Source organism: Schistocerca serialis, chromosome 4 (assembly GCF_023864345.2).
Source record: "Schistocerca serialis cubense isolate TAMUIC-IGC-003099 chromosome 4, iqSchSeri2.2, whole genome shotgun sequence".
Classification (NCBI taxonomy): domain Eukaryota; kingdom Metazoa; phylum Arthropoda; class Insecta; order Orthoptera; family Acrididae; genus Schistocerca; species Schistocerca serialis.
The window spans coordinates 581,587,203-581,607,790 of NC_064641.1; the positions used below are offsets into that span (position 1 = coordinate 581,587,203).

The window sequence follows — 20,588 nt, forward strand, 5'->3', positions numbered from 1 at the left end:
GTGTGTGTGTGTGTGTGTGTGTGTGTGTGTGTGTGTGTATGTGTGTGTGGTGAGAGAGAGAGAGAGAGAGAGAGAGAGAGAGAGAGAGAGAAGGAGATAATGGGACAGAGAGAGAAACAGAAACAGGGAGAGAACGATTAAGAAAAGGGGGAGGCAGACTGATGAATTATTTACTCTCTGAATTATTTACTCTCGTTATGTTTCAAATTTCTATTCATGATCTATGCTTGTTATTGTTTTTGTTGATAATATGATGAGTGAGTTACTCCTTACATTGTTGTGGTCATTAATTACCTTCTTTTTCGTTGCAAGGGATCTTTGTATGTAAAAGCCATTACAAGAAAACTTTCGCTTACAAAGAGCCCTTGCATTAAAAAAGAAAGTAATTAATGACCAAACCAATATAATCAATAACGCCCGCATCGTGTTGGCCCCAATCCAAACCTGAAGACCCTCCCATCTTTTCATTCTCCCTCTCTCTCTCTCTCTCTCTCTCTCTTTCTCTCTCTCTCTCACACACACACACACACACACAAACACACACACATACAAATATCCATTTTTTTGAAGAAAATAAATAAAAATGAAGAAAATCGCTCTCACAAGGAACGACACATAACAAAATACACACACACACACACACACAACAAATGAAAATATGAAAACTATCAAACTACACACACAACACAAACAAAATACGAAGAATAAACACACAGAGACAGTTGGCAACAGTAAACTCTGTAAACAGATAGATTTTGATCACTAAATGGAATGTGCAAGTGATGTGTTATAAAGAATGTGGGTGAAAAACGCCGGAGATCGGCCAGCTGAAGCATGGGGACCGAATAAATATATCTCCAGGACCACACAAATGGACTAATAACAATGGAAATCGTAAGTAGGATCAAACTACTGTACAATTTAACATCACGATATCTACGCTGTAGAAGTTGTTACTGATCTAAAATCAAAGACAAGAACATGACAAAATGCAACATAGTAACATATTGTAACTCCTATATAATACATTTATTACAAGCATAAGAAGAAAGAAGTAGTACTACAGGTCACTGAAGATGCTTCGCAAATACAGGAAGCGAAACGCATACGGCAAAAAAAAAAAAAAAAAGAAAAACTGCCTTTCATTTAGCTGCATACGCGGAACGTACCTCCATTAACGCACAATCAGCTTAAAACTGAAACATCCAAAGTTGCTGACAAGAGTAATATACCGAAGAATGGAAAAGGAAGACGAGCATGTGTTACATGACGATTAGTTTGGTTTTAGGAAAGGTAAAGGCACCAGAGAGTAAATTCTGACGTTGCGGTTGATAATGGAAGCAAGACTAAGGAAAAATCAAGACACCTTCATAGAATATGTCGACCTGCAAAAAGCGTTCGATAATGTCAAATAGTGCAAGATGTTCGAAAGTCTGAGGAAAATAGGGGTGAGCTATAGAGAGAGACGGGTAATACACAACACTTAGAAAGAAAGAAGTGCTCACAACGAAAAAGGTGTGACACAGGGATGCAGTCTTTCGCCCTACTCAATCCGTTCGTCGAAGACGAAATGACGAAAATGAAAAGAAAGGTTCAGGAGTGGAATTAAAATTCAAGGTGAAGGAATATCACTGATAAGAGCCGGCCGAGTGGCCGTGCGGTTCTAGGCGGTGCAGTCTGGAACCGCGAGACCGCTGCGGTCGCAGGTTCAAATCCTGCCTCGGGCATGGATCTGTTTGATGTCCTTAGGTTAGTTAGGTTTAACTAGTTCTAAGTTCTAGGGGACTGATGACCTCAGATGTTAAGTCCTATAGTGCTCAGAGCCACATCATGTTCCTCTAAGCACTGCAGCTTTCTGTCGCTGAGAGTTGTCTTGGCGGAAGATGTCATCGCCATCAGAGAATACTTCAATCATGAAGGAATGTAAGTGTTCCGGAATAATGTTCACATAATTGTCTGCTGTCGTGGAATCTTCGATGCAACCATAGGTCCCATAGTCGCCCAACTCAGTGAACCCCATAGCATTATTTTGCGCTCACCGCCCTGCCATTGCCTGTATGACGGCGCGTATGGATACAACCAAAGATCTGGTTTAACAAGAAATGCAATTCCCTCGACGCCCTAACGAAAGGGATAACTTCATGGACGCTACCCTTGAGGCGTTTTCGTGACAATTCTAAGCGACGTGCGTCTGAAATGCTTTCCTCGCTTCCCATAATAGAACCGCATTATTTCAACGGTGGGCGTTGCGTTTCTGACTACTAGCAACCCTATAATTGAGTGAGTGATAAGGGCTTCAAACGATAATTCTACTCCTGACACATGTAATCTGAGTGATGAAGTGTCTGAAGTTTTAATGGGGGAGTGAGCGGAGGGTGGGGGAGGGCGGTTTGTTGTTAATTGGAAGGCGACATGTGGAATGGCATCTAATTCTGAATGGTAAGTGGCTGACCTCATAACCTACTCTTCTTTAGAAGTTTTTCACGAAAAAATGCAACTGTCTCAATTTTGCTCTCGTAAGGTGACATCTTTAACTGTTTCACGAACAGATAATGCTACCAAATGAAATAGGGGCTCTGTATTCGCAGTTTTCAGATTCATTTCTTTTTGTGGGTTGCGCTGTTGGAAGAAAAAAAAGTAACACACTGCAGCGTAACGGCAATAACATTCAAGTTGTCTCTATTAAATCACAAAAAGTTATGGGCGATTGACTGATAGAATTGAAGGTATACAACAATTGTTGTTATTTGGTGGGGGGGGGGGGGCAGCCACGCACGCGTGATAGACAAAATGGTTCGTCAGCACCTCGTTACAGGAACCTTCATACACATTGCAGTTATGGAGTCCTTAGTAGCTCTGGTCTGTTGTCACCTGCGTGCCTTCTGGGGATGGCAAGAGTATCACTGTGCCTCTTAAGTTTTCTGCATCGCACCACTCGATCCGTATTGTGACACTACGTTCAAGAATCACTTATTACGTATTCAGGATTTCTGTCGATGAAGTTGTTATTTTAATGCATGTACCTTTGTAACTACACGAACGCTTCCTTCGTAGCCTAGTAGATCTGTTACATTTGAAAGTCATCTTGTAACGGTACCACCGACCACCTTAAAACGGCAATCGATGTTAACGTTATACATCTGGGAGGAATTTTTGAAAGTTGTGACCGTGAAATAACCTAATGGAAACAGAACAATCAAACTGCCAATCATTTCGAAACACTCCAGCAGAATATAAATAATAGTAAACGGTGGGTCTCCGAGCACAGAACCAAGTCGTAACATCACATATTGAAAGCAGGCGCCAGCCTAATTAGGCATTCTTGTGTCAAGCAAAATGATAAAGCAGAAGGCAGTGATAAGGCTAACGTAACCTTTCTTGACACACACACTAAACTCTTTCCTTATATCTGTTCACACTACTACACAGTAACCTAACATTGCAGATAGGTGTGCTACTAACAAACAAATGGCCAATGAGATAGTAACCAGTAGCATATGACTCTCAACAACACGTACCTTATATGAACTAGGTGTAACAGTTTATAAAACCAATTACCGACACACGTGAAACTGGTAGCAATACTGAACAGGTAAAAAGCTTGAAATGATTCTGAATTTAAATCAGAGGTCTGATAATGATCGCAGTTTATAACTTCATTGGTTACTACAGAGTCTCTATGCCTGTGCATTAACCAACTTCCATTATAATAGATAACACAGTAAATAGTTCCTTCTTAAACTCGGATTGAAGCAACTAAACAGAGTGCAAATCTAACTGCACTGTCTCTGAAGGAGCCTTTGCACTGCTTCATCAACTAACTAGCCTAATACCTGATGACCCTTAGACTTACATGGTTTGGAGAACCATGCTCATTAACAAAACTACACCAGTATTTGCGGGAAGTGGTAAGTATTCTTATCTTTAATTACACAGGCATGCAAAAAAAAAAAAAAAAAATTGTCAGCTGCATGAGATATTTTTACTGAATTATATGTTTTAGAATGCGCTGATTTCAGAAGCGATGTCAATTTTTTTCTATCACATAAGATTTTTTTGCAAATTCAAACACAAAAAATTGGTAAAAGCACTCGCTCATTCAAAATTATCAAACACAAAATTCCTTACAACCAATGAAACATTATTTTATTTCCGATTTCCATCTTTAGTTTCCCGCTTAAGCATCCAACAGTAGTCAGCAAGCGTAGTGACATCCCATCTTCTTTGATACTGTCTCTCGATATCACGGACACCCTGGTGAAAGCGCCCCCTCTGTTCTTCACTGTAAGCTCCCAGGTTTTCAGGAAAACTGTCTATGTGGGGGTGTAAAAAATGGACCTTGAAGCTCATCTTGCAGCCTTGAGCTTCCTATGCTGCTAGCATCCGTTGAACAATGGTTTTGTAGTCAGGATCCTTAGTATTTCCCAAAAACTTTCGCATTATATCCTTGAACGATACCCAAGATTTTTTTCCTTCTCATTCATACATTCCACAAAGAGGGTGTCGGTTAAAAGTTTTCTTATGTCAGGGCCAGTGAAAACTCTTCCTTTCAGCTTTGCTTCTGAAATCTTCGAGACCTATAGCTGAGTCAAGGTTAAGATAACTTATTCTTCTTTTGTTTTTTGAATTGAATCCCTTTACGTCAACTGAACAGAAATAGCAATCAGTTGTATGGTTTTTCTGCTCACGCCACATCATAGAAATTCCAAATCGAAAAGCATTTTTCTTAACCTTAAACCACAAACGAAGATTTTCTACACATCTTATGCGGGGACCATGGTTTATCTTGATCACCAAGTTTTAATTTAAAGTAAACAAAATAAACTTTTCTCACAAAATCACTTACGTTTCTCTGTTGACTTTTAATAGTGTATTCACCACAGATTTAACAAAAACTGTTTGGAGAAACAACCTCTTGTAACTCTTGTAAGCTCTAGAAACAACAGCACTGTTCACTTGAATAGCGGTATGTCTACTGAGAGTTTCTCTTCATTTCATACGAGATACAAATCATCATTTGACTTGTCGCAACACAATAAAAATGAACAATACTCGTAAGATTGTTTGCATTTGCTTCTGGCGCACAGGAGTTCACAGTAAAACCTGCAAGTGGTAACAAAGAATAGTTAATATTGTAATTTTTTTAAAATTTAAGTTTATTTTATCAATTATAAATGGTACAATTCTTTATAATTATTAACTTAAAAAGCACATAGGTTTATGACTAATGAACATAAATACTGCGAAATACATAAAAACCTATGTGATAGAATTTTTTGAATATTTTTCCTGATTATGGTAGGGCAAAATCTATAAGAAAATGTTAAAAAGTGCAATGCAGTTTTTTAGAGGCAGACCTGTGTTATTAATTATGTAAAGTATAACAGACCCTTTAAATAGAAAATGTGCTTTGATAAGCTATCTTTTGACCTACTCAAAACTATAATTGGCTGTGCAAATGGCACCTCAACATTAAATTCAAGTTCAACCACTTCTCATAATAAATTAGGAAACTCCGAATTAAATTCACTAGTATAGGATTCCTGTCCAGGTTTGTGATTTGGGATAATCACTAGTGTAAGATGGTTTTTAGCAACACATCTGTTAGAAACGTCCGACAAGAAATAATTACAGACCTGTTACACTTGAAAGCTATCTGTTAGAAACATTTTTCGTATTAAATATCACAACGTGAGTTTAAATCACTAGGATGCCGCAAAGACACTCTATGCACTGTTCTCGTCTACGAAGGCAGTCTCATCCTAGACTGCATAGTAAAAGCGTATCTGTATAGTGTGCTCGGAGTGCAGATCCCAGCTGACCAGCAACATAACGGGATAGGTAAAGCTTCAGCACGCTTGCCCATACGGATTAGCACAAAAATGTACACCCTTCCACTGTATGCTTATATACGTGGACGCCAAATTGAGCTAACATGTTTCTGTATCTTTAAGTTCAGACCTTTCTGTCTTATTTTACCGAGGTGGCCACTTCTAAGCTGCAAAATCCAGACGTTCATGATGAGAACACTGCTTCGTAGCGTGCTTTGACGTAACATTCTCTTACGTGATCTTTCATCTCTACAGGTGTGTCACTTTCTGACCGAGATTAGTTCTGTTGCTCTGACTGGAGCTTTGTTCTTTGTTCAAGGATCAATATTGGGGTTTCATTAAGTCATCTGTGGATATAGGTCACGATGCAAGGAATTTTTCCACTCCTTTAACAATATCAGAGTGGTTTGTGAACATATGGTGTTCTTTTGATGTGAGTTTGATAATATCTGGTACTGTATTCCGGCATCGTGCCATCGAGAACGCGTGTAACTTGTTAGTGAATTTTCATGATTGTTTATTAAATAACAACGGGAATTCATTACAAATTTCTCACTAATTATTTCAGCCTCATCTCGTTTGTAAAATGTTACATACTCCATGATCAATTTACATGTTCTCCCCAATCTGTTGTGTGCTTCGTAGTTGATGCGCGGACAATTCACTGAATACTCTCTGCCATCAGAAAACTGCTACCCCTATCAACTGCTATTTGCATACAAAATTTTTCTTTATTTGCCGCCAAACAGGGTAGGTGTGAAATGCAGAGAACTACGAGACAAGTTGTGCAATCCTGATTAAGTTGAGAATGGCTTTGTGATTTGATTTATGATTTTCACGAATACGTATTAGGCTATTCAAAGTGCAACGTACATCTTTATCTCGTCGCACTTACCCTTTCAGATCGTGGTAGAATGACTGAACGCCTTGGTCGTAAATCTGCGTTACTTAAACACGTGTGAAAAACCTCTTTCTATTTTCAGTTGGGATGTGAAGGTTTTGTCTACAACTGAGTATTACATTAATAACGACCAGATAGCTTTGCTGGCCGTTCAAAAGTCGTCATCTTGCATTACAAGAAGAATGTATTCACGACATTATACTGAGTTATACTAGTTATACACTCTGCTTAAGGTGAAAGAGGGTAAGCGGCTTTTACTCTAGAGTTCCTCTTAATCTTTCATATCCTCTGTCTTTTAGATGCACTTGTTGAGCCCTCTTGAGCCTTGTTGAACTTTGTTTGCTCACTACTGTCACATACCCTCCCAAACTTTCCTACGGTCGTCCTACGTTTTCCCGTATTGTTCGTACAATGAGTGTGTTTCAGTATACACTCTAAGACAAAAAAAGACGCACCGAGAAGGAGTTAAGCAACCTGGTCATAAATCGATATTCATTGTATTTAATCTTGTCTCCTCCTGGCTATTTTTAATTTATGGTTGTATTAACACTTCCATGTGCTTACGTGGCTTCTTTCCTGTTCTAGCAGTAGACTTTATTATGAAGCACTCATCGAAGTATCTCAGGAACGTGGAACAAGGCAAAACTGTCCAGAATCCAGGTTAAATGCCGTTTTCTTTTATAGTGAACTAAATGTTGTTGATTTACTTCTCTGATAGGAATTAATCACTGATAAAAAAGTGTTTCATTATATGGTTTTATAGTCTTGGGTCTAGGAAACTCAAATGTACTTTGATTATATTTTGAAATCACTTTTTCGTAGCAACAATGACTTCGATGCTTGCTTTCTAAAGCAACCAAATATGCTAGTCTGATGGTTAATATCGGCCGATTATTGAACAATGGACTATCGCTGCGCTGCACTACAAACGACTTAACAGTTTTCTTTTCTCAATACAATTTCAAAATGACTCACTCAAGGTCAATTAAATTGATTTTTCACTAAAATAGTCTTGAACTGCGTTTTAATTAAAACTGAAACTCTTTCTTAGCTAACTTTTTCTCGTATAACGTCTTCATGTCTTCATAATATAGGTAGGGTATTTTTCACAAATTAAAGTTTGTCGTTCCTTTTGATCTCTTATATTTTCACAACTCGAGATACATATAGCTCACACGAGCTAACACTGAACTAGGATGAATACTTATTGAGGAAACAAGGTGATCGAACCGAAATGAGCTAATAGAATAATCTGAACAAAGTGAGAGAGAGACACACTATTGTCTCTACTACTTATAGATTAATACAAAGAACCGAATTTCAATCTAGAGTATTCTTACTCATTTACCGTTTTAGGGTTATATTGTATTGCTTTTTTTATAACCAATACCTAAATTTTTCGGTTAAATTAATTGGAGATTTTCTAGATTAAATTACAGCTTAAAGCCATTAAAGAGTGATTACATCAGACAGCTATCGACAGAAAATGCAAAACTATAAATATGTGTTTGTCATTGCATCAGTCGTTGAGGGCGATCTGAAAGTTACATTATTCCTGAAGAATCAAATTTGCCAAGCCCGACAGTAATTCCTTTTATTACTATTACCAGTTCCGACAGATCAATACAGTCATCATCGAATACTGTAACATTATTAGATATACGAGAACATGTAATCCTTTTTATTACTTTTACCAGTTTCGACAGATCTATGCTGTCATCATCGGATCCTTTGACATTCTTATATGTACATCTAATAACGTTACAATATCCAATGCTGACAGCGTAGATCTGTCGAAACTGATAACAGTAATAAAAAGAATTACTAGCGGTCTTGGAAAACTTGATTTTTCAAGAATCATAGAAAATTGTAAAATTTGGCGGCCGATGGATGAGTGTGTGACGCTGTCGAGCAATTTCACCGCGCAGCTGGCAAGGATGTTAACCTGAGTACATGTCGGTAACTGTGTATAAAGTCGTCGCGAATATCGTTGCGTATACTGTACTCAGTTCAGCAGTAATTATGCCTCGCAGTCAGACGCGTGAATAATACACTCAGACACCAGCATCTGAAAGAAGAAGTGTAGTTTGGGTCAAGAAAGCCAGTTTGTGTAATAGGCGAATCCTTCGACATTTGAATAGGAGCTATGTTAGCAAGAAATAAAACTATTCGACGATGGTGGCAAGAATGGGCGAAACATGTCCGCACACAGCGTCAAGAAGGAAGTGGTCGAATTAAAGAGGCGACGAACAATCGTCAGGGCGGTTCTCAGAGATTCATTATTATCATCGAGACAACGTGCAACTGGTGCTTCAGTAACCATACAGACAATTAATAGGCCTCACAGAAAGCAACGAGCACTAGCATTGACATGTATTCTCCAACAAGGCCGCTTACAGTGGTGTCAGACACATTCAGCCTGAAATCTCATTGACTGGAGTTTGTCTTCAGCAACGAATCCGGCTTCGAAATGAGCCCCGATGACCAGCGAAATGCCCCAAAGAGCAGTGGGATACCAACCTGAATCCCGCCCACAATACGGCCCGACAACAACACTCGTGCTCATAAATTAAGGATAATGCTGATACATGGTGAAAGAACGCTCTGGTGTGCGGTTTGCGGTTTTAAATCACCTCGAGGTATAACCATGCGGTGCATTTGACTTGCAATCGTCTCACGGTGGCGTTCGCGGCAGTCCACATATGCAGAGGTGTGTTGGTGCTTGTCAGAGTACAGTGTATCGAGTAAGTGTTTCCAGACGTGCTAATGGTGACTGCGTGTTGAAAATGACTCAAAGAACACATGTTGATGACGTTGTGATGGGTAGTGTTCTAGGGCGACTGGAGGCTGGTCAAACACAGCAGGTAGTAGCAAGGGCCCTCCGTGTGCCACAAAGTGTGATCTCACGATTATGGCAACGATTCCAGCAGAAATGAAACGTGTCGAGGCGCTACAGCACAGGACGTCCACAGTGCACAACACCACAAAAAGACTGATATCTCGCCATCAGTGCCCGCAGACGGCCACAGATTACTGCAGGTAGCCACGCTCGGGACATTACCGCAGCCGCTGGAACAGTTGTATCCAGACACACAGTCTACAGACGACTGAACAAACATGGTTTATTCGCCCGGAGACCTGCAAGGTGCATTCCACTGACCCCTAGTCACAGGGGAGCCCGTAAAGCCTGGCATCAATTACACAGTACATGGTCTTTTGAACAGTGGTCCTAGGTTATGTTCACGGACGAGACCAGGTATAGTCTGAACAGTGATTCTCGCTGGGTTTTCATTTGGCGTTAACCAGGAACCAGATACCAACCCCTTAATGTCCTTGAAAGGGACCTGAATGGAGGTCGTGCTTTGATGGTGTGGGTTGGGATTATGATTGGTGCACGTACACCCCTGCATGTCTTTGACAGAGGAAGTGTAACAGGTCAGGTGTATCGGGATTTCATTTTGTATCAGTATGTCAGCCTTTTCAGGGGTGGAGTAGGTCCCACCTGCCTCCTGATGGATGAAAACGCACGGCCCCACCGAGCTGCCATCGTGGAGGAGTACCTTGAAACAGAAGATATCAGGCGAATGGAGTGGCCTGCCTGTTATTCAGACCTAAACCCCATAGAGCACGTCTGGAATGCTCTGGGTCGACGTATCGCTGAACATATTCAAACCACTACGATACTTCAGGAGCTCCGTCAGGCACTGGTACAAGAATGGGAGGCTATACCCCAGCAGCTGCTCGACCACCTGATCCAGAGTATGCCGACCCGTTGTGCAGCCTATGTACGTGTGTATGGTGATCATATCCCGCATTGATGTCGGGGTACATGCGCAGGAAACAGTGGCGTTTCGTAGCACATATGTTTCGGGACGGGTCTCTCAACTTAGCACCAATACCGTGGACTTACAGATCAGTGTCGTGTGTGTTCCCTATGTGGCTATGCTATTAGCGACAGTTTTTTGTAGTGCCACGTTGTGTGGCACCACATTCTGCAGTTATCCTTAATTTATGAGCATGAGCGTACTTATGATGCTCCGGGGGTCTCATTTCATTTCAGTGTAGTCCTCCTTTGGTTGTCATCCTAGGTACCATACAGCACAGCGGTACGTCGACGATATTCTACTCGTCGTTTTGTTGCCCTTCCTGGGCTTACATTTCAGCTAAATAATGCCCGCTCATTCACAGCGAGATTTTCTTCTGCTTGTCTTCGTGTTTGCCAAGTCCAATCTTGGCCAGCAAGGTTGCCGGATCTCTTCCCAACTGATGAGAACGTCTGGGTCATAGTAACCAGTGCTCTTCAATAATCTCGAGATTTTGACGATGTAAACGGCCAATTTTACAGAGTTCGGCATGATATCCCTCAGGAGGACATCCAAAATGTATATCAATTCATGAAAAGGCGAATAACTATTTTGCATTAGGGCTAATATGGGGCAACGCGCTATTGACTTGCTCAATTTGTGAACCCCTTTCTCTAGACTAAATCGACGATTTTTTCTGAAATTGTAGTCATTTGATGGCTCCACATGTACATCTACTGATTACCGTCGTATTCGGGTAATTCATTCGCTGTGCATCGTTTTCTTTAATTATTCATTTATTGTCTTAGAGTGTAATTGCCTAAAATCATTAGATTATCACCAACATTATTTCAGTCAATCGCCACAGTTTCTTTATAATCTTCTCTGTCACCATCATCTTGGTTGTATCGGCTTTTCTTCTTGTACCATTTGGTAACCACATGATTGAGGAGATTTTTAGGAGGTAATCTTTTTAAGTTACCACAAACATCTTGCTAGCATCAGAATTTGATATTAAATACCTGAGATTAGAGCTCTAAATTATTGTGACTCTGATCATCATTGCCGGCCGGGGTGGCCGAGCGGTTCTAGGCGCTACAGTCTGGAAGCGCGCTACCGCTACGGTCGCAGGTTCGAATCCTGCCTCGGGCATTGATGTGTGTGATGTCTTTAGGTTAGTTAGGTTTAAGTAGTTCTAAGTTATAGGGGACTGATGAACTCAGAAGTTAAGTCCCATAGTGCTCAGAACTTTTTGAACCATTTGATAATCATTTTCATGAGCTTCATTATTGCAGTTGACCCATTTACATGTAATTTTACTCACGGAATGACTACATTATTATCCAAACTTATTTTATGGGTCATTGTTCTACATTATTAGTAGCTATAAAAATTTATCCGAAAAGTATTTAATGAGAGGGGTGGCAGTTCATGTCTAAAACTGTATTGAACCATTTATAGCGTTGTGAGGACTTTATAAAAATTAGTATAGCTTTTTATAGTGTCTCTGTGGACGTTATAAAAGTTAATATAGTTTTATTTTTCATAAGGTGCGAAGGAAGAGTTTTTTATGCAGTTTTATTTCTCTGGTTCGTTGTCAAACTGTTTCTCTTACAGTCTGATGTGTTTTCTGAAATCGAACAATGTTGACCACTTGGAGTTGTCATATTTTGATAATAGCCTTCCCGAAATGTGTTATCAACAAGTATACATATCGTTGTTCAGTGGTCCTTGAAAACTGTTTGACTTCCGCAGACAAGACGGGAAATACAGCAGATGCCTGATGAAGGCGCCAGAGCAAGAGAACGAAACAATGTCCTGCATCTACGGCTGGGACTACGACACCACATGGTTCTCCATGACAGCCGCATCCGAACAGAACTGGGTGTGCGATAAGGAACTGTACCCGAATACTGTGTATTCCGTGAGCCACATCGTTTCCACCGTCTTTGGGATACTTCTCTTTTACATTGGAGACAGGTGAGTGCTTCACAGCATTGAGTACTTCACAATATCATTAAAATGTACCAACAAATTTGAATACGAAACGAAGCTGTTCTTCGTGTACGAAAGATGAAAAATTTGCCAACAATAATTTATTAATTATCTCACATCTAAGCCGCAGATGTTATTTTCCGGGAAGACTGGAGTCAATCATACAGTTTTGTTATGTTTGTTTCTCTGATTCTCACAAGCAAATGACAAGTGGCACCAAAGAAAGAAAGTGAAGGGCAGACCTAGAATGACTTTATATTTACTGTGCTACTAGAAGACCGCACTCAGAATCTTGTTTCCATTACTTATTAGTTCACATTACGCTGGTTGATTCCGGCATTTACACGACAACACACAATTGAGTCTAAGTAGGAGGAGAATCTCCGTTGCTGAAACAAATTGGGTATCTTCTTGGATAAAGTGAAATTTTCTCAGTCGTGTAAAAAGACATAGTAGGTGTTATGTAGATTTTTTTTTTCACTGGCGGTTCTTTTCGATGAGTGCACTGTGCATAATCATTTCCCAGTAAGTAAATTAGATTCCTGCAGTAAGATTGGTGAGGAAAAATTAAGTACCAGGGACAATTGCCAGAAACGAGAGGTTTTCCACCATTCGGTTGTGGTGATGTTGGACTTGTTGGAATTGAGATGGTACCAGATCTGGTGAGTGTGGTGGACCCAAGAAGACGTAGTTCTAATGTTTCTCATTTCTTATTATCAAACCACATTTGTGTGAAGATTCCTTTGTACTTGTTATCTATTTTTATTGTTTTCAGACTATTAGTAGAAATATTTGTTTGGCCCGGAAGAGCTATGGTCCTAATTCCGTAATTCTAAACCTGACTTGCCGTATTCTTCAGTTTTGTTAGACTTTAGCCAGAACTGTCATTATATTCTGCAAAGGTCACGTATTCTCACAACGATATTCTCTTCAGCGAAGATCAAGTAATCACTGAATATAGTTAATATTTTCACAACGACGTTCTCTCTGCGCTACATTCACTTCTCCGATCTCCTAGCACTTCATGTTAACATCTGATCACTAAATTTTTCTTTAACCATGATGCAGTCAAGTTGTTATTTGATCATGCCTATCAAACGTTTTCAAGTAGGTCCTTTTGCAAGAATCTTATGAGCTACAAGAAAGTGAATTAGCTGAGATATCTCTCAGCACTAATTTTGGTTTCAAAGAGATCAAACTGTTTATTCACAGATTTTAATATCCCTTTATATACACTGCTCTACAAAGGTTTCGAATACTATCGTGAAATATAGTCTACGATATTAGAGACTGCATTGACCTAGGCACGTCAAGTTAGAAACGATATACTGGCCGATGTTTACTACTGGCATGCTTTGTGGCCATTTTTCAGTCAAGTAAATATTCCTCTGCCGCAGCGGCAGACCGCGAACAGTCCAGTATCAACAACAGATTAATTCAGTTTGTGTTCAGCACTACAGTAACATGCCACTAAGACGCATACAACACTTTGGTAGGATTATGGCTTTGGTTTTAGCAGGTCATCCGTAGCAAGACGTTGCCGATCGGTTACGTGTCACTCAAAGCAGTCTGTCTAAGGTGTGTAGAAAGAACAGAGAGACGGGAAATGTCAATGACGTACCTCGCAGTGGTCGTCCTTTTATGACAGCACCAACGCAGGATTATTTCCTCCAGCTGTCGGCTCGCAGGCTCCCGACATCAACTGCCAGGCAACAGAGATTCATATCTCAGAACAAACAGTGCCTAGAATATTGAATCAAGGTGGTCTTCATTCAAATGGCCCATGAGAAATTTTGCACTGAACCAACGGGACTGACGCAATCGAAGGACCTGAGCTCTTGTACATCAACACTGGAGCCTTGTGGATTGGAGTATGTCATGTTTGCTGACGACACCAGGATTGGTTTGCGACCGGATACTAGACGAAGAAATATAAGAGATACTTCAGTCGATCCATAAAAAGAGGAAGTACGAAAATGATCAGGAAAATACAGGAATACAGAAATAAAAGTAGCTGAGGAATGAAATAAATAGGAAGTGTAGGAAAGCTGTGACGAAATAACTGCATGAAAAATGTCAAGAAATCGAAAAAGAAGTGATTGTCGGAAGGACTGACTCAGCATATAGGAAAGTGAAAACAACCTTCGTTGAAATTGAAAGCAAGGGTGGTAAGATTAAGAGTGCAACAGGAATTCCACTGTTAAATGCAGAGAAGAGAAAGGGTAGGTGAAAAGAGTACACTGAAGACCTCTATGATGGGTAGGATTTGCCTGATGTGACAGAAGAAGAAACAGGAGTTGACTTAGAAGAGAGAGGGGATCCAGAATTACAGCCAGAATTTAAGAGGGCTGGGCAGAAGGGATACTGAACATTCCATCACAATTTCTAAAACCATTGGGGGAAGTCAACAAAACGACTATTCACGTTGGTGTGTGGAATGTATGAGTCTGACGACATACCATCTCACTTTCAGAGCCTGCCGGAGCGGACGTGCGGTTCTAGGCGCTACAGTCTGGAACCGAGCGCCCACTACGGTCGCAGGTTCGAATCCTGTCTCGGGCATGGATGTGTGTGATGTCCTTAGGTTAGTTAGGTTTAATTAGTTCTAAGTTCTAGGCGACTGTTGACCTCGGAAGTTAAGTCACATAGTGCTCAGAGCCATTTGAACCATTTTGACTCTCAGAAAATATCATCCACACAACTATCGTCAAGTGCGAGAATCATCGCACAATCAGCTTAACAGCTCATTCATCCAACTTCCTGACAAGAATTATATACAGAAGAAGCGAAAAGTAATTTGAGGATGTGTTAGATGACATTCAGTTTGGCTTTAGGAAAGCTAAAGGCACCACAGAAACAATTCTGACCTTGGGGTTGATAATGGAAGCAAGACTAAAGAAAAATCAAGACACCTTCGACCTGGAAAAAGCCTCGATAATGTAAAATGGTGCAAGATGTTCGAAATTCTGAGAAAAATAGAGATAAGCTATAGGGAAAGACGGGTAAGTTACAATATATACAAGAGCCAAGAACGAAATGCTCGGATTAAAAAGGGTAAAGACAGGGATATAATCTTTCGCTCCTACTGTTAATGTGTACGTCGAAGAAGCAATGATGGAAATAAAGAAAGATTCAGTTAAGGAATTAAAATTCAAAGTGAAAGGATATCAATGATATGATTCGCTGATGACATTCCTATTCTGAGTGGAAGTGAAGAAGAATTACATGATGTGCTAAATGAAATGAACAGTCTAATGAGTACAGAATATGGATTGAGAGTAACTCGAAGAAAAGCGAAATTAACGAGAAGTAGCAGAAATGAAATTTAACATCAAGATTGATGGCCACGAAGTAGATAAAGTTAAGGAATTCTGTTACCTTGGCAGAAAAATAAGCAAAGACGGACGGAACAAGGAGGATGTCAAAAGGAGACCAGCACAGGCAAAAAGGGCATTCTTTGCCAAGAGAAGTTGATTAGTACCAAACATAGATCTTACTTTGAGGAGGAAATGTCTTGTAATTGTAAGGTAGTGGAATGTGGACTGTGGACAAACCGGGGCAGAAGAGAATCGAAGCATTTCAAATGTGGTGCTACAGATGAATGTTGAAAATTAGGTGGACTGATAAGGTAAGGAATCGGATAGGAAAGGAATACGTATAAAACACTGACAAGGAGAAAGGACAGCATGACAGGACATCTGTTAAGACATCAGGGAATGACTTCCATGGTACTAGAGGGAGCCGTAGAGGGCAAAAACTGAAGGGGAAGACAGAGATTGGAATATATACAGTAAACAATTGAGGACGTAGGTTGTAGGTGCTACTCTGTGATGAAGAGATTGGCACAAGAGACGAATTCGTGGCGGGCCGCATCTATCCAGTGAGAAGACAAACTAGCCTTTGGAGCAGCGCTAGTCGATACCAGAAACGCTGATAAGTTCAGAATATCCATCCGTTTCCAAGTGGAAGTGTAATGTTCTGGGTGGCAATATTGCTGGAATGGCAGACTCCTTTAATACCCATCTATGGCAATTTGACTGGTCTTCGATACCTGCAAGAGGTCCTACAAACGATTGTAAGGCACCACAGACATGAAGTTCATGCCAACTTCACCCTAATCAATGATAATGCAAGACTACTCCGACCTCTAGTAGTGTCAAAGATACAACACCAACCGAATGCATTGGCTCTCACAGCCCCCAGACATGAATTCAATTGAGCGTGCATGGGACCTGTTGAAAGTGCCCCTTGCTTTGCGTCCGGATCCACCTGAGAATCTTCAGGACCTCACCAAAACTACCATTGAGGAAAAGGAGCTCATACCCCAAGAGCATGCCTGTAGGTTGGAAGAACTCATCCATGTGAGGGGTGGACATACTCGCTGCTAAATATTGATAATTATCATCATGTGAAAATGATTTTCACTGATTTTGTTTGCAAGATGTTCGCTTTGGAGGGGGGCCTGCTTTGTTTTTTAGTGAGTTTTTGTAACTAACCAAAATCGTTCTTATTTTCAGAAGGAGTTATGTTTATTGTGTGTACTACAGGAAGTCATTGTAGTAAACTCTACGATATTCCAAATTTTTGTTGAGGTGCGTATTTCATCACTTCATTAGTATCCTCATTTGTTTGCTCTCAGTTTTACCACCAACTCATGGGGAGTGCTTTGTGGACCTGTACAGTCTTGCTTGACATTGGCTTCATTTAACACCTAAGGATAAATCCATCAATATCTTGTTCGAAAAAGATTAATTTCACATTCGCCGATCTATTCGTAGCATAGCCTCTACTTGGAGACCAGATCCTGGTGCTGTTATTTTTGTTCTATTACATATAGTGAGGCACCGTAGTTTATGAGACGTCTCACCTGACGATTTTAAGCCTAATAATGGAGGTACTGTTATAACTACACTCCTTTGACAATCCTTGTTCAACAGGTAACTTATGTAGCCTGAAATGTGAAACTTCAGGTCCTTGAGCGGCAGCGCCATTTCCTTTAATATAAGTTTCCTCTTTTTGGTAAGAACATGTCAGTGAGGAAGTCACTTGGAACAATTCATTAAGTGCTTTAATGTTACCGTATTAGAAATATAAGTCTAGCAACTGTTACGAAGCGAATTTATATCTGTGTACAGAAACTACCAAAATAATCTTATTGTTTTCCATGAGGATAATAGTAGAATTGCGACTTCAAACTGCCTTCCTTTGGGTTAAGTCATATTCCAGGTAATATAACGCTACTGAGGATGAAACTCTAGTTTGTAAATAGGTAGTCGGCAAACACTGGTCTTAACCTGGGGACACATTTCTTTCGGCACGTTTTCATGCTGTACTCACAGACAGTAAATGGTTGGATACTCCTTGGTGGCTCAAACTAGCCGAAGAACGAACCTTTGTTGCCTGTTTGCTTTTAAACGATGTGTTTTATTGAACAAAACACCAGGCAGTGCATTAAAGACGAATCTGTGATCAGCCATCAATAGAGGCGATAATTTATCTCGCTACAAACATTTTCGAACACAACTTATGTCCCAAGGGTGAGACATAATTCACCATATAGTACGTTCATGATTAATTTATGATCCCATTCTTTAAACCTTGAACCAAAAGATTTCGCTCAAAGTCGTTAGAAGAGAACAAAAACTGTATTACATCAGGCGACGAAATGATTGTTTCACACTTAACGCTGATGGTGTTAGAAATGATTTAGGTAGAAATATAATGAATGACAAAACATTATGATATTATATAACACTGCTGCAATTAGTATGTATTTCTATGCTACACTCCTGGAAATGGAAAAAAGAACACATTGACACCGGTGTGTCACACCCACCATACTTGATCCGGACACTGCGAGAGGGCTGTACAAGCAATGATCACACGCACGGCACAGCGGACACACCAGGAACCGCGGTGTTGGCCGTCGAATGGCGCTAGCTGCGCAGCATTTGTGCACCGCCGCCGTCAGTGTCAGCCAGTTTGCCGTGGCATACGGAGCTCCATCGCAGTCTTTAACACTGGTAGCATGCCGCGACAGCGTGGACGTGAACCGTATGTGCAGTTGACGGACTTTGAGCGAGGGCGTATAGTGGGCATGCGGGAGGCCGGGTGGACGTACCGCCGAATTGCTCAACACGTGGGGCGTGAGGTCTCCACAGTACATCGATGTTGTCGCCAGTGGTCGGCGGAAGGTGCACGTGCCCGTCGACCTGGGACCGGACCGCAGCGACGCACGGATGCACACCAAGACCGTAGGATCCTACGCAGTGCCGTAGGGGACCGCACCGCCACTTCCCAGCAAATTAGGGACACTGTTGCTCCTGGGGTATCGGCGAGGACCATTCGCAACCGTCTCCATGAATCTGGGCTACGGTCCCGCACACCGTTAGGCCGTCTTCCGCTCACGCCCCAACATCGTGCAGCCCGCCTCCAGTGGTGTCGCGACAGGCGTGAATGGAGGGACGAATGGAGACGTGTCGTCTTCAGCGATGAGAGTCGCTTCTGCCTTGGTGCCAATGATGGTCGTATGCGTGTTTGGCGCCGTGCAGGTGAGCGCCACAATCAGGACTGCATACGACCGAGGCACACAGGGCCAACACCCGGCATCATGGTGTGGGGAGCGATCTCCTACACTGGCCGTACACCACTGATGATCGTCGAGGGGACACTGAATAGTGCACGGTACATCCAAACCGTCATCGAACCCATCGTTCTACCATTCCTAGACCGGCAAGGGAACTTGCTGTTCCAACAGGACAATGCACGTCCGCATGTATCCCGTGCCACCCAACGTGCTCTAGAAGGTGTAAGTCAACTACCCTGGCCAGCAAGATCTCCGGATCTGTCCCCCATTGAGCATGTTTGGGACTGGATGAAGCGTCGTCTCACGCGGTCTGCACGTCCAGCACGAACGCTGGTCCAACTGAGGCGCCAGGTGCAAATGGCATGGCAAGCCATTCCACAGGACTACATCCAGCATCTCTACGATCGTCTCCATGGGAGAATAGCAGCCTGCATTGCTGCGAAAGGTGGATATACACTGTACTAGTGCCGACATTGTGCATGCTCTGTTGCCAGTGTCTATGTGCCTGTGGTTCTGTCAGTGTGATCATGTGATGTATCTGACCCCAGGGATGTGTCAATAAAGTTTCCCCTTCCTGGGACAATGAATTCACGGTGTTCTTATTTCAATTTCCAGGAGTGTAGATGGCATGATCCATGAAGTCACCAGAAACTTATGACTTTTGTGCTGGTTTTTGTTTACTCCGAATGTGTTTTTCTATTTCAGATTTGGACGAAGGAAACAGTTTCTGCTGGGCATAAGTGCCACGGCGTTGTCACAGACGCTGCTCCCCGTATCAGCGTCCGTGTTTCCTCTGTACATTGCCCTTTCCGCAGCCTCTGAAGGTGCACACTTGCCCATGTCAGAAGCAACCATGGCGACAGGTGAGTTAAGCTGGAACCATAATAGAGAAGCAAAAATATATCCTGTACTGCCTTTCCTATTTATCGGCTCTCGTGTTCCATTCTTATTTTATATCGTATTGCAGCTATGTTTAGTAGTACGGCACTGTCGATCGTTCTTCGTTAGGGAGATGGCTCTGAGCACTGGGACTTAACATCTAAGGTCATCTGTCCCCTAGACTTAGAACTACGTAAACCTAACTAACCTAAGGACGTCACACATATCCACGCCCGAGGCAGGATTCGAACCTGCGACCGTAGCGGTCGCGCGGTTCCAGACTGAAGCGCCTAGAACCGCTCGACCACACCGGCCGGCATTAGAGAGACGATCAGTCACAATAACGGTACAGAAGGCTCTTTAGAAATCACAAGTGACACCACGGCACTCTCCACATCAAAAGAAGTTTGTCTCCATCAGCTTGCGACAGTACAAGAAGCCGCCTCGCGGAGCGAACGCCAGTAGTGAGTTTTACGACAGTTTGCTGCTGGGCGAGGAATGCAGAAAGCTGGTTGATGGACACTGGAAATCTGAGGGTTTTCCTGATGATGGAGCGTGCGCGTTCGTCTGAAGTGTGGGCACGACAAATGCCA

General features: G+C 41.7%; 1 protein-coding gene across 3 annotated transcripts in view; it reads left to right on the forward strand.

The window, feature by feature from the left end:
- LOC126474039 (solute carrier family 22 member 7-like) overlaps positions 1 to 20,588 on the forward strand; it is a 151,606-nt gene that overhangs the window by 73,942 nt on the left and 57,076 nt on the right. For all 3 annotated transcript variants that reach the window (XM_050101449.1, XM_050101451.1, XM_050101450.1), the window contains exons 3-4: positions 12,291 to 12,515; positions 19,822 to 19,979. In XM_050101449.1, the coding sequence (XP_049957406.1) occupies positions 12,291 to 12,515; positions 19,822 to 19,979 (383 nt within the window). The remainder of the gene's footprint in view (positions 1 to 12,290; positions 12,516 to 19,821; positions 19,980 to 20,588) is intronic.